At 49.1% G+C, this 13,276-nt stretch overlaps 1 protein-coding gene across 3 annotated transcripts in view; it reads left to right on the forward strand.

Annotated features, from left to right (window-relative positions):
• Nucleotides 1-13,276, forward strand: part of CPNE2 (copine 2) — a 35,283-nt gene that overhangs the window by 5,529 nt on the left and 16,478 nt on the right. For all 3 annotated transcript variants that reach the window (XM_065733354.1, XM_065733356.1, XM_065733355.1), the window contains exons 2-5: nucleotides 335-530; nucleotides 5,552-5,731; nucleotides 8,221-8,295; nucleotides 9,914-9,985. In XM_065733354.1, coding sequence (XP_065589426.1) covers nucleotides 363-530; nucleotides 5,552-5,731; nucleotides 8,221-8,295; nucleotides 9,914-9,985 — 495 coding nt within the window. In that variant the 5' untranslated portion in view covers nucleotides 335-362. The remainder of the gene's footprint in view (nucleotides 1-334; nucleotides 531-5,551; nucleotides 5,732-8,220; nucleotides 8,296-9,913; nucleotides 9,986-13,276) is intronic.

Consider the following 13,276-nt stretch of genomic DNA (forward strand, 5'->3'; position numbering starts at 1 on the left):
TTGCCATGCCTTGGTGGAAACAAAGCAAGACAATGAGGGTGAGGAGGGAGATCAACAGCAGTGAATATCCCATGAACAAACTTGTCCATAGGCAGAGGTGACAGCCACACTAGCTGGACCCACTCCCTTCGCCGGCTCTTGTTTCTTCCTGCCCTCTTAGAGGGTGTAAAGAGGACATCACCTTTCCTTTCAAACCTGCTGTTTGTGGAGCAAAGCCAGGGCATGCTGGGCTCCTCGGGAACCCCCTGTGACTGCCATGAGAGCCTTTGCGTGTCATTTGCTGTTGCTGCCTTTCTGCTTACCCTGAGCTTTTCCTCCTCTGTCTGTCCCACAGACTGCCTGGAGCTGCCCTGCTGGAGTCCATGGCGTACACTGGGACCCCATTGCCAGCGGGGCCCATCGGCTCCCAGTACTGTGTCTGCAAAGTCGAGCTGTCCATCTGTGGCCAAAACCTGCTGGACAGGGATGTCACTTCCAAGTCTGACCCTTTCTGTGTCCTGTTCATGGAAGTTGATGGGAAATGGATGGAGGTAAGTCTTGAAGCTGCATGATTTCTGCTTCCTATGGTTTGCCTCTGCAGATGTCCTAAAGACACATTTTGGGCACAGTGTTGAATGTGGCTTGTATGCCCTATGAAGGAAGTTTAAGCGGATTCCTTGGTTTTTCAGAGCACTTGGAAACCACCTGGGCTCCTGTCTGAGTACCACACTGGTGCAGACAGGCTGGGGACAGAGTGGCCCACAGCCTTGGCGTGTCCTGGCAGGGCTGGGCTATGTGTGGAGCCAACCAAGTCAAGGCAGGAGGTGTCACACAAGCCATCCCTTCCCATGGATGTGTGCAGGAAGTGTTGTATGATCAGGATTCCTTAAAAAGGAGCGATTCTGTGCCTTGCTTTGTTAACAAGTCCTCAAGGTAGATACCGAGAGAAGACAGACCCTAATTCCTAACCAGAGAAGAGCCTCTGTGTTACTCGTGGTTGGATCAAGCTGGATTAACATTTCTACCAGTGTCTTTATCTTCCCTCTGCTCAGTCGCCAGCCAGGCTCTGCCTGCAATAAGGGCATTCATAAAGTGTTTTAACAGCAAGCCAGAAATTCCCTAATGGGCTTATGCTGGGATCTGCGGGAGCTCTCAAGCCCCCTGAGGTTCTGCACATCTTGTTTGTCACCATATCGTCTCTTGGCTAGGACATGCTTCTCCCTGCAGTGTCATGGTGCCTGTGGCAGCCCCTTGAAGGTACAGCAGAGCATGGTGTTGGGTTTGGGCTCTTCTACACTGAAACAGGAGCTTCTAGGTAGCCTGGAGGCTGCACATGAGCTGCTGTTCCTCTATACTCAGCGTCAGTGGGCCCCTCGCTACGAGAAAGGCATTGAGGCCCCAGAACGTGTCCAGAGAAGGGAATGGAGCTATGAAGGGTTCAGAGCTGAGGGAACTGGGATGTTTCAGTCTGGAGAAGAGGAGCTCTGGAGAGACCTCATGGCTCTCTGCAACCCCTGAAGGGAAGTTGTGGTGAAGTGGGGGTCGGCCTCTGCTCTCAGATGATGGCGATAGGACCAGAGGTGATGGCCTTAAATTGTACTGGGGAGGTTTGGGTTGAATATTAGGAAGAACTTCTTGGAAAGAGCAGTGAGGCAGGACTGTACTGGGTAAAGGTCTGGGAAGTCAGTCATGTGGAGCACAGAAGTCCTGGGCTGCTTGTTAGGAGTGCCTGAGTCCTCCTCTACTCTTAGCCTGGTTTTGTAATAAGGTGTGCATGAAGTAGACCAGGAACTCTCAAGGGCGGTTTTCATGGTGCTTTACTGACTGTTCAGCACATCACATGCAAAGATTGTTGTCATTTCCTTCTTCAGCAGTCCTTGCTGGGCAGGGTGTTGTCTGTGATTGAATGAGTGTCTTCAAACTTGTCTGTGTGAGAATGTTTTGCTCTGTGCATAGAAAATACCTTTTGGCTGCAGAAGGAAAGACTCTGAGCTAAAATGCCTGCAGAAAAACATGTGGATTTCATCTTGTAAGTGCAATTGGAGTTAAGTAGTGTAAGGGCTTTTCAGTTCATCCAGGGAGAGCAGATAAGTAGTGCACTGGGATGTGATAGACGGACAAAGCACTGGTCCCCAGCAGCACAAAACAAGCTGCTGAGGGGCATTAAATCCCCCCCAGCTCCCAGGAAATTAGGTGGTCTCTTTTTTCTGATACTCGGATTTATGGGGCAGCCTGAGCACTTGGCCAGGAAATGGGGGATCAGTGGGCATCAGCTCAGGTGTCCCACAGCTGGTCTCGATGTCACGGGCAGGGTGTGGGGGCAGACCTCGCTTCTGCCACGCTCTGCAATTAACTTTCCTCAGCAGTAGCCTGAATGAGATTGATGAACTTTCCAGTCTTGATAGGTGTCATCTCTTTGACCTGACTGTGCTTTTCAGGAATTCCTCTTTTGCTGTCAGTAACGTCTCAGTCCAGCAGTTTTGATTCCAAAGCTTTTTTTTGTTCTACTATGCAAGTTTTGCTTTTTTCCCCTTCTGCTATTTTTAGCTTTCTAATTGGCAAAATAGGTGCTGGAAGCTGGCCTCTGACAGCAGATTGCTCCGTGTTCTGCTCCTGTGCTTTCGGCAGAGGTCAGTGCATGACCCCAGCTGCAGACATGTGGAGCATGCTGTGGTCAGAGCCAGTACCCAAGCCTCCCTGTGTCATGGTAGCATGGTGGTGCCAGCGTCAGTGCCTGGGTGGTGGGCTGGTTCTTCCAGCTGTCATGCTTGTTCCCAAATACAATTATTTTGTCTCACTGAGCTTAAGAGGAATTAAAAAAAATATATAAAATGTTCATGAATCAGCCTTGGAGGGGGTGGTAGAGCGAGAGACAAAAAGCACAGGTCCAGAAGTGACATAATGATATCGGTGTTCTGCCTAGTGACATCATGCTGTAGCAACCAGGATGGACCTGGACTGTGACTCAACTGTGCCCTCACTTTTGTGCAACTCTGAGTCACCCCTCCTGAGCCTGGGCAGTCCTCATCTCACACACTACTCATCTCAGGGGGGTTTGGGGGCCACCAGCTGTTGACCTGGGGCTCTGAGGATGTCTCTGCTTCCAAAAGGTGTCCATCCCATGTTCCCTGTCCCTGGGAAGAGCATCTCCCAGATGGACAAGATTGAACATCTCCAGCAAACCCTCTGTCAGAAACTGGAGGACTCATTTAACTCAAGGATTGCCACTGGAGAAATTCCTTGGATTTGTGCTTGTCTGAAGACAAATCATTAGTTACCCTGGTTGCCTCTTCAGAACCCTTGTGCTTTTCTCCTGCTAGGATGCAGAACCAGCTTTGCATTTTGCTAGGCCTACAGTAGTGTGAGGGCTCGGGGGCGGGGGGAGGAACCAATGGTATGTGTATTTCCTGGTGTGGAAAGCCCTCATATGGAACATTCACCAGCAAGGTTGAAAGGAAAGAGCTGCACCAAGGTAAAGGTTTAAATACATGCTCTTCTTCTTCGCTGTGGTGAGGCCCCCCCTGCAGTGCTGTGTTTGCCCTGTAGCATCCCAGACTCGTCTCTAGCCTTGTTGTGGGGGCATTTTGGATAACAGTGGGGCAGGAGGAAGCATAGGCAGCCTGCTGCCCCTTCTGAGCCAGCGGTTACTCCAAAGGGCAGGTGGCTGCTTGATGGGAGCTCGCTTTTCATCCTGTTTTAACTCGTTCCCAGTTTTCCCATTAGCTCAGGGTACATGAAAGCAGCTAAAATCCATTCCTGTTGCCTGCATAGTCTCATCAGCTAGGCTTGAAAGGGGATTTGTGTGTGTTGTGCTGATCAGATAAGGTAGAGCTCACTGATGGCTGCTGCTCCTGGTCCACATCTCTCTGAGCAGGCATTTGGGTCCTGAAGTACGGGTGGTGGCAGAGGGGGAAGGATCTGTGTGAAGCTGTGCTGCCCTGGCTGGTGCACAGTGTGCTCGTGTTGGTTTATTCAGGTCCCATCTCCCTGGAGGGTGCGGCAGGTGCTATTTTAAGAGTACAGCATTTACTTCAGTTTTTTTCCTGGCAATTAAAACAGACTAAGTGACCAACTTGAAAAATACTACCATGGTATGTATTAACAAACTTACTGCCTTTCCGCTTCGTCCCTCCAGATTATTTATTGTATGCCAAATGAGTTTCATTGAAACTGTGAGGCTGTGTCTTTTCTTTTTTCTTTTTCTTTTTTTTTTTTTTTCCCCTGCTGTGATGTGTTTATTTCTGGCTCTGCTGTTCTGGCAGACATCCATCTGTCCTGCAGTCCATGGTGCCTGCACAGGAGCTGCTTGCTGCAGACGAGCTGCCCTGGGATGTGGGTTGTGTCTTGCAAACGTCTGTGAGTGCTGGCTCCCCTTGTTCGTTTCAGGGCAGGCTGGTGGCCCTTGGCTGCTTCCAGGGCTTAAGGAACTCACAGTCTGGTCGTGGCTACCACTGGTATGGTTGTGGCCACCACTGTACTAGTGCAGGATGGTGTTGGGAGGCTTTGGAGGAGTGCTTTGTGACTATCCATCAGCCTTCCCCTGCTGCCTTCTCTGCAGGGTGCTGCATCCTGGTTGTATCCCTCTGAAAGTCCACTCAGAGAGCAGTGCCACGGAGGTTTGGAGCCTCGAGTCTGTGCGTGTTGAGGCCATCTCATCAACTAAATGAGGCTGGGGTGAAGCTGGATGTGCTCAGCACATTGTTTTTAGGCAATAGCCAGAGCTGGGGTGAGTTGTGTCTCCAGCTGGCCAAGCTCTAGGCTGCTGGAAGGCATGCTTCAGAGCTAGGAGATGGACCCACCTCACATCTCTTCTGTGCTGGGCTCAATGTAATCCCTGACATGTTTATATGAAGGAGGCTATAAAGATGCTTTGACTGCCTGAAGGTATTCCAGAACTATTTTGGATATCAGAGTCCATTGAAGTCCTGCCTTCTGCATCCTTCCAGCCTCTGGCTTCTGCTAGTGCTTGGTGAAATCCATGAAAAATGGACCATGATGATTTGGTGATTTAATGTTGGTTTGGTTTTTTCTTTTCCATGGAAGGCCAAGTCAGAAGAAACCACTTGAATGTTTTGTTACAAGGTCTAGAAGGAAATGCTAGAGGATTACTCTTCTGAGTTGTGATGCTTTGTTTCTTTCACTAGTCCTTGCTGTTAGATGTGTGGCCTGAAAGGGATAGCTTTGGTTGACTTAGAAAGCGTTAGAGGTGTGAGTCTGGTTGGCAGAGGAGCAGAGCTGCAGGAGGGAGGTATGTGAGAGTGTTGGCTCGCAGAGCATTCTGCGTCCTGGAGAGCAGGTGTCAGAAGCAAATGCAGACACTGTGGCTTCAGTAAGCTTTTAGTCCACCCCAGGCCCTGGCATGCTGTCCTCAGGGATGCAGCTCTCTGTTAGATGCATCTCACCTCGCATGCATTTAGGGTTGTGTTTGCTGCGTGCCTGTTGCTCTCATGCTCTGTTGGCCACCACGAGGCTTCTTGATGTCGGGGCTCCAGCTGCTTTCAGAGAAGAGACATTGCAGTGACAAAGATGCAAGATACAGATGTTTAATTGACCATTTTTTTGGTCTTTGCAGCTTGACAGGACAGAGACAGCTGTGAACAACCTCAACCCAGCCTTCTCCAAGAAGTTCATTGTTGACTACCACTTTGAAGAAGTACAGAAGCTCAAGTTTGCCCTGTTTGACCAGGACAAGTCGAGCACACAGCTGTATGAGCATGACTTCCTTGGCGAGTTCTCCTGCACACTGGGCACGGTGAGTCTCTAATGTTCTGTCCCTGCAACTTCCAGCAAAGGGTCCCCAAATCACATCAGACAGAGAAGTTGAAGGGGGCAGAGCTGCTCCTCTTACCTGCTGTAAAGTTTGCTGGATCGTTCCTGGCAAAAAGTACATTGAGTGCTTGTCACACTTTTATCTCTTTGGGTTGAAGTTACTTGTCCAAGTCTGAGCTGGTCATAGGTTGGGCTTCTGCTGTTGCCTGCAGAGAGGCCAAAGCCCTGGGGAGGCGCAGGAGGGTGTTGCACCCCTTTCCTCTTGAATGCCTGCACTGGAAGGCATTGAAGGTACCTGTTTGTCAGTAAGGATTATAGTAATAGCCACAATGACCAGCTTGAATTTGGACCTTTTGCAGTAAGAATGATGTGTTTCTTCTGTTTGGAACAAAGCATTTGAGAAACACATGCACAATAGCCTTGCTCTTGCATAGTAAATCATGCCTCCTACTGTAGCGTGTTGGTACAGGAATGTGTCTTCTGCTCTTCCTGTGGAAAAGCTTTTGAGACAGATGTGATTTATAAGCCTTTGGAAGGTCTTTGCATTCACGAGCCCAGACCTTGTTAGAATTTGGCAGCTAAATTCTCCAAACTTCTTTGTCTTCTGAGCATGCTCTGACTCAGAGGCAAGAAATGTGGGAGATTTTTCCATTCTTTTTCAGCCTCCAGCTGCCCAGGACTGCTGTGGTACCTGGCAGGAGTGAAGGGGCTGGGGAAAGCAGGCACTGTAGTAGATGGGTTGGTATAGACAGCCAGCCCAAGATGTCCAAGGAGGCTGCTGAATGTGGTTATGTTACTACTTACTATCTGGTACTACATATGCCAAAGGGAGATGAGTAACTTTGCTGTTGCCGAGTCAAGAACTTGTCAGAAGAGCACTGACATTTACAGACTTTGAAGTTTAATGTCTGTGTTTTCAGAAGAACTGTGCAATGACCTAATTTTGATCCTGCAGAAATTAAGAGACGGTGCAGGAAACAGCCCGGGCTGTTGCTCAGTGATTTGTGCCAAACCATTCAGCATTCATTCTCCTGCTGTTGGCTGCAGCCACCTCTGGCATGGCGCAGTTCAGCAGTGCTCATTGTGAAGTGCAGTCTCGATGAACACTGTGAAAAGAGTTTGTGGACATGAGGAAACAGAGCTGAAGCCTCGTCGTGGCTCTGCAGCCTCATGCTGGAGAGAAGCATCCTCTGTATGTGCTAGGGAAGAGGGTGAAATTGTCACCTCCTGTGTTGTTGGATACTGGGGAAAAAGTTCCTAGAATGAGCAGTGATGCAGTGGCACAGCTGCTCAGGGCTGTGGGGGTGGCACCATCCCTGAAGGTGTCCCAGAGCTGTGGAGATGAGGCACTGAGGGATGTGGCAGTGGGCATGGTAGGATGGGCTGGGGTTGGACTTAGGGATCTGAGAGCTCTTTTCCAACCTTAACGATTCTGTGTTAAGGTCCTGAAGGAGCCCAGCTGTTGGCTGAGCCAGAGGAGGAGTGAGGTGGGACAGGGAGGACTTGTGGGCTCAGCCATTCTGCTGTGGAGGTCTGCTTTTTGTCTGGTGAGATGTTTTCATGAACCCATCCAGTTGTTTTGAGGCACGAGCAGATGATGGAAGGGAAGGAGAGAGGCTGGGGCAGCAGCAACCTGCCTCTGCCAAACCTCACACCTAGCACCTGACTTTCCAGTTCTGCGTTGCCATCAGAGCGCTGTCAGATTAGCTGGATTGTTTTATTGCAGCTAATTAGGTCTGTGGTGAGATTTAAAAGGATGGTTGGATCACTCGGAAGCCTGTAATGACCCCTGTGGCCAATTGAAACCTTACAAGGGATCAAATTGCAGGCTGCAGGGTATCCGTAGTTGCTGCTTGTCAGGTTATGAAGAAATCTCATGCCACAGCAAGGCACAGACATCTAACCCTGTTATTTGGTGATTCTGAGGCATTTTGGAGCCAAAGCTGCAGGAACATTGTGAAGTTCCCAGAACTACTGTGGGAGTCTCAAGGGGAAGGGGTTTTGCTTCAAAATTGCAAAAAGAGATAAAAAAGCATTTTTGGAGAGCGGTAGGAGGACTCCAGGTGCAGCTGGATAGCAAGAGCTAGAAGCTAAGCCATTTCATTATGGTTTTCTTCTAATTATTATTATTATTTTCTGGCTGTGTGTCATGGGACCAAGTGTGGAGATGGAAGGATGGATGGGACTGCGTTTTTAAACTGTAGCCTGTAGATTTTGAAGGACTCACAGGTAAACATGGGAGAAGAGCATGGCTGATTCCAGCAGGTCATCGTGTGGGGCTCTGCAATCCTTGGGGAAAGCTCACAGGGTTCTGGGGTGGCAGTGGTGGCATTGACAGCATCATGATCACCTCTGAATGTGGCATCTTTTTTTTTAATGCTGTGAATGCTGAATGCAAATTAACCAACGATGATCAGTTGCTTATGAGTCTGCTTTGATCATGTGACTTTATTTCCGTTGTTGTTTTCCTAGATTGTCTCTAGCAAGAAAATAACAAGAACTCTGCTTCTGGGGAATGGCAAGCCAGCTGGGAAAGGGATGATAACGGTATAGTAACTCATTTACCTTACCCACGGAGTGTGTCAGTGCAGATAGTAAACTGCAGGCAATGCAGAACAGCCAGCAGGGCTGGGGTTATGTCCCTTTATTCCCTTGCATCCCATTTTCCTGCCCACCTGAGGTCTCTTTTGAGGACAGCCCAGTCCCTGTCTGTTGAGTTCAGCCTGTGCTTTGGTCTCTGAGTGCTAAAATAAGAAATGCTAAATCTAGAGAAGAACAAAGTAACTAAATGCTGCTGTTTGTTATCTCCTACCTAATGCCTGTTCAGACCTCCCTGGAGCAGCCAGAGGTAAAAGGGCCAATTTCTTTGCTGACAGTCAGTGGTTCTGTTTGTAGGAAGAGGATGAGAGTTCTGCCGTAGCAACAGGTCTCATAGCAACAGCCTCTGCTCCTGCTGCAGACCCCTTCGGGCAGTGGTGTTCCCGCTGTGGATCTATTTAGTGATCTGGGCATTTTTTTTATTTTTATTTTTTAAAGAGGAGAATAAATTTAGGCTTGTTTCCCCCCCTCATCTCCCATCCTTTTTGTTCACTTCTGCATTCCGGTTTGTGTTAGACTTGCAGCAGAGCAGTAAAGGTGTGGAAGAAAAGGCCAACAGGGAGTTAAACTGCAGGCAGGTCTAAAAGCAACTGACAGGTCTAAAAACAGTTTAAAAGACCAGGACCTTCCTGCTGCAAGAGCATCTCCTTGCTGTTTGCTTTAGCGACTGGGAAGATGCTGTTAGCTTTTCTCTCCTAATTGCTGAACTTAATTGTTAAAGACAAAAGGAGAAGCTGCATTAAAGCCTGCAGTGGTACCTGATGCCACGTGCTTTCCCCAGGAGTGGGCTTTTGCTGCCCCATGCCTGTCTCCTGAGTGGGAAGAGCTGGAGCAGTTGAAAAGTTTCCAGTCAAGTTCAATGGTTTCCAGCTTTAAAGGGCAAAGCTTCTGATCTGTCACTAATGCATCATCAGAACCAAGGGGGCTGAGATGTCTGCTGCTTTGCTTTGTGTGCTGGCAGTGTTGGGTCCGTGCAGCCTGGCACCTTGCTGGAGCTTGTGCCCCAGGGTTAGCGGTGCCAGCACCAACAGAGACAGTCTTCTTTGTGCTCACAAGACTGGGGTTGGGAGCCAAACCCTGCCTTCCTCACCCACAGTCCCTTTGGCTTTATCCAGGTCTTCGTTTTCTTAACTGCAACACGCAAATATCATAGGGGTGAGTGCAACAGAAGTGCCTAGACTGGAGTGCTGGGACTGAGTGAGACCCTGAGGTTTAGAAGAAGAAATGCAGTGATTCAGAAAGTGGCTGCTAACAGAAAATGTGGTGGTTTTTTTTTTTTTTTTTTAACTTTTTTGTTATAAGCATTCCCTTTCTTAAAATACCAGGAGACTCATTAGACGGTGCTCCAGACAAAACCAGCCCACTGGTCTATGGCAGTCAAAGCCATTTTGGAGTGTGTGTGAGAAAAGCCTTTGAAACTGAAGTAATCTGGGCTGCACCCATCAGGAGCTGCAGTGTTCTTTGCCTTTGGGCCATCTCACATTGCAGGGATTGTCCTCTGGGTTTTGGTTCAGTGTTCACTGACTTTTCATGTGAAAAATGAACACAGCTTCCCCTTGTCTTTCAGATAGCTGCCCAAGAGCTGTCAGACAACAGGGTGATTACTCTGAGTATGGCTGGCAGGAAACTGGATAAAAAGGTGAGTCGTGATGTGTCAGGAGGATGTAAATGTTGAACTTCTGTCTCTCCTAGGCTGGGGGATCTGAGATCTCTGCTCAGGAGTACTGCAGTGTCATAAAGCTGATGTAGAAAGCAGGAGGCTGGGGGTGGAGATCTGGAGTCAGGTCCTGGCTGTGCCCTCCCTGCTGGGTCAGCCCATGCCTCAGCTTCCCTGCTGCCAGGATGTGGAATTCTTCCTAATGCACTTTCAGAAGGAAGGATTCTGTTTGACACAGGACCTGTGTACTAACATGCCTTAAAAACAATGTTCCGAGCCAGATTTGTTACTTCAGCAGCTGCTATTTGGAAGTGTCTCCTGACTGGGCTGACATTTTTGATACCCCTTGATTCAACATTTCAGAAGTGCTGAGTGCTCCTGGCTTTTTGCCTTTAGCCCTCCTTGAAATTGAGTGAGTGTTTGTTTATATATCAAACAGGAGGGCCCATCTTTCCAGAGGAAGAAGCACCGACCTCATGGAGGTAGATAATGCCGATTTTTGTTTTGGGTATGATGTGCAGGATAACTAATCCTTTTTGAGCAAAGCAATCTGACCTTATTTACCAGGCAGCCAGAACGATTCCTCATAAACCAGTTCTGTTGCTAAGCGATCGATGGGTTTTCTTTTCCCTTCCTAGTGTCTCCAGAGCTTGTATTGTTGGTAGGATGGCCCTTGGTTTTCAAACCACAGTAAAGCATGCAGCCAGGCAGACTTGCTTTGTTCAGTCCCATTGTCCAAACTAGATGATTTATTCAAGTGTTTTTGCTAGCTGTTGGGAATAACTGTTACCTTGCTTTTCCACTTATCTTGTCTACTACCCTACAGAGCAAGGAGCTGGATGCTCCTACTGGGGAATCCCCAAGTAATTTCATTTCCTAAATGAGCTGGAAAATGGCTTTGAGCTGGTGACTTCTTCTGAGACATAGCCAAGTCAGCTCCATGTGTGCCAGTGAAGAAATCTCTGATGCAGTGGTTTTTTTTCCCCATGAAAAAGCCTCTGCCCTCTTGCAAGGCAGGGGATGAGATTTCATCCTAGACATGGTTCCTTTATGCTTCAGGGTCTCTCTGTGGCCATGACCATTGTGAAGACCAGAGCCAAGGATCTGGATCCTTACCTAGCCTCATTGTGATGCTGATACCTCAGGCATATATGCAGTTGTTATATCGGTATCTTAATTGTTGCCGTCCCTTGCCCCACAGACAGAAGTTTCCTTTCTAACCTGGCTTTCAACCAAGTCCTACCAGGTTATGCTAAGCCAAAATCTGGTGATGTTCTCCCAACAGGTCATCAGAGGTTGGTCTACTGTCCTTCAGGCCCATGGTCAAAATACAGAAATTCAGCATCTGCCTGTGGTGTTGTAGGCAGGCAATTTGTGTTGCAGACGTAGATGAGCAGGGCTGAGCACTGTGAATAATCTCAATGTGTTTGCGTTTCCTTCCAGTTTGTCCATAGATGTCAGCAGAAAGCTCCTTGCTGTGCTTCTGCAGTTAACGAAAGTTGAGGGGGCTTTCTTGCTGTTTCCCCTGAGGCAGAGAACCACAGCAGTGCTCAAAGCCCTGGTAGTGCATGGGAGTTGCTTCAGTGCAGAGCACAAGTGAAAATGGTCTCTGTGCATGTAAAAGGAAACTGGAGACATTCAAGGCAGGTTGGATGGGGCCCTGGGCAGCCTGATCTGGTGGGTAGCAGCTATGTGTGCAGCAGGGGGTGGGAACTAGATGAGCTTTAGAGTTGTTTCCAGCCCAACCAATCTGTGATACACTGCACCCAAGCTGAGCATCTCTTACTGGCAGCTGTGCTGCAGTCCAGCCCTGTGTCCAAGCCCAACGCTGGGACCTCTCTCAGACCAAGGGCAGGTTCTTCTCCCCATCATGCACCCGTGGTTTGTCTACGTGCTGCTTGCTGCATGGCTTCAAACAGCAAGGCTTCACAGCAACAGAACCAGCCTGAGGCTTGTGTGCCTTATGTCAGATCAGCTCTTGGTAGAGTTGTCAGAAAAGATATAGTCTTGCAGAGGGGAAGTCATTTGTACGTGGGCTCAGCCCCTGTGGTCCCGGTCCCAGTAGCTCAGTTTCCACCTCCTGCCAGGCTTGTATGGGTGAGATGGTGGTGGTTTGGACATCCTGTGGCTTGGAGACGTCTCCCACCCTGCTTTGAATGGAGCAAGGCTGACTGGGCTCACAGAGCTGCTGCTGCTGGTGCTTCGCTTGGGATCCTGCCCTGCTCCCTGCTGCACCCCAGCCCACATCTCTGTCACTTCCTGTGGGATCAGTGGCGAGGAAACCACTTGGGGTTGCAGGTTAAGCTGGAGCAGGCAGGGCCAGGGTCCATCAAGCCAGATGTGTGCCACTGGTTCTTTGTTGAACAGCAAAGCTTTGGAGCACTGAGCTCAGGCTCTGTGTGAGCAGGCACAGTGCTGTACTGCAACCAAGGCTCTTGCAGAAAGAATGGCTTATCCTGCTCTTCTGCAAACATGAGAAAACGTAGGAGAAAAGCAGCATCAGGGAGCCTTCCTGCAAGCTCTAATGGACTACTCTTCACTATGACTCGTGGCAGTAATGTAAAATAAAATGAAAGCAGTCGTCAGAGGTGACTGTGAGTTTTCACTAGAGCAGGTTCCAGTTTCTCCAAGCCAGAATACTTTGTAGTAATTTATGTTTCCAGCTGGCTTTGGAAGCAGGGTTTGAGTAGAAGCACTAAAGGGATTTCTGCTGGAGCCTGCCACCATGCCAGCTGCTGCCTCCTGGGCTGGGACCACTGGTGTCCCCTCAGCCCTGAGCATCCCCTCTGTGTCCCCTGGAAACCAAAGGGATCCTTCCTCCAGCTGAGGATTCAGGCAGCCACCTCGCTCTGGAGTTCTCAGGAAACAGGAAATTATTTGGAGTGTTTTGGGTTGGTTTTTATCGCAGTTTTTCTGAATGGGAGCAACGTTCTCTCCCAAGTGCTGGGGTTCCTCCCATCAGCAGTCCCATGCTGCTCCAAGACCTCAATCACCCCGTGCAGATGCCCAGTGGGGATGTGTGCTGTGTTTGCCATACAGCAGTGGCCTTTTCTCGGGGGGATATCTAAGGAAAGCAAACACATGCTGACTGAAGTCTGCGTGTCTCGGAGGGTGTTGTATGATCTCTGTCAACACCCATGCAGCTTGCTCCTTCAAGATTTGCTCTGCTCATGCTTTTCTGCTGCGTGTAGGAGGTTTTTCTTTCTTTCCCCCCCCAGATTCTCATACACTTTTTAATTCTGTTTGTGCTTTGAAGCTCTCGTTGTTTTTCTA

This window comes from Cyrtonyx montezumae, unplaced genomic scaffold (genome assembly GCF_038088225.1).
Source record: "Cyrtonyx montezumae isolate F1298 unplaced genomic scaffold, pur_monq_1.0 scaffold_17, whole genome shotgun sequence".
NCBI classification, from domain to species: Eukaryota; Metazoa; Chordata; class Aves; order Galliformes; family Odontophoridae; genus Cyrtonyx; species Cyrtonyx montezumae.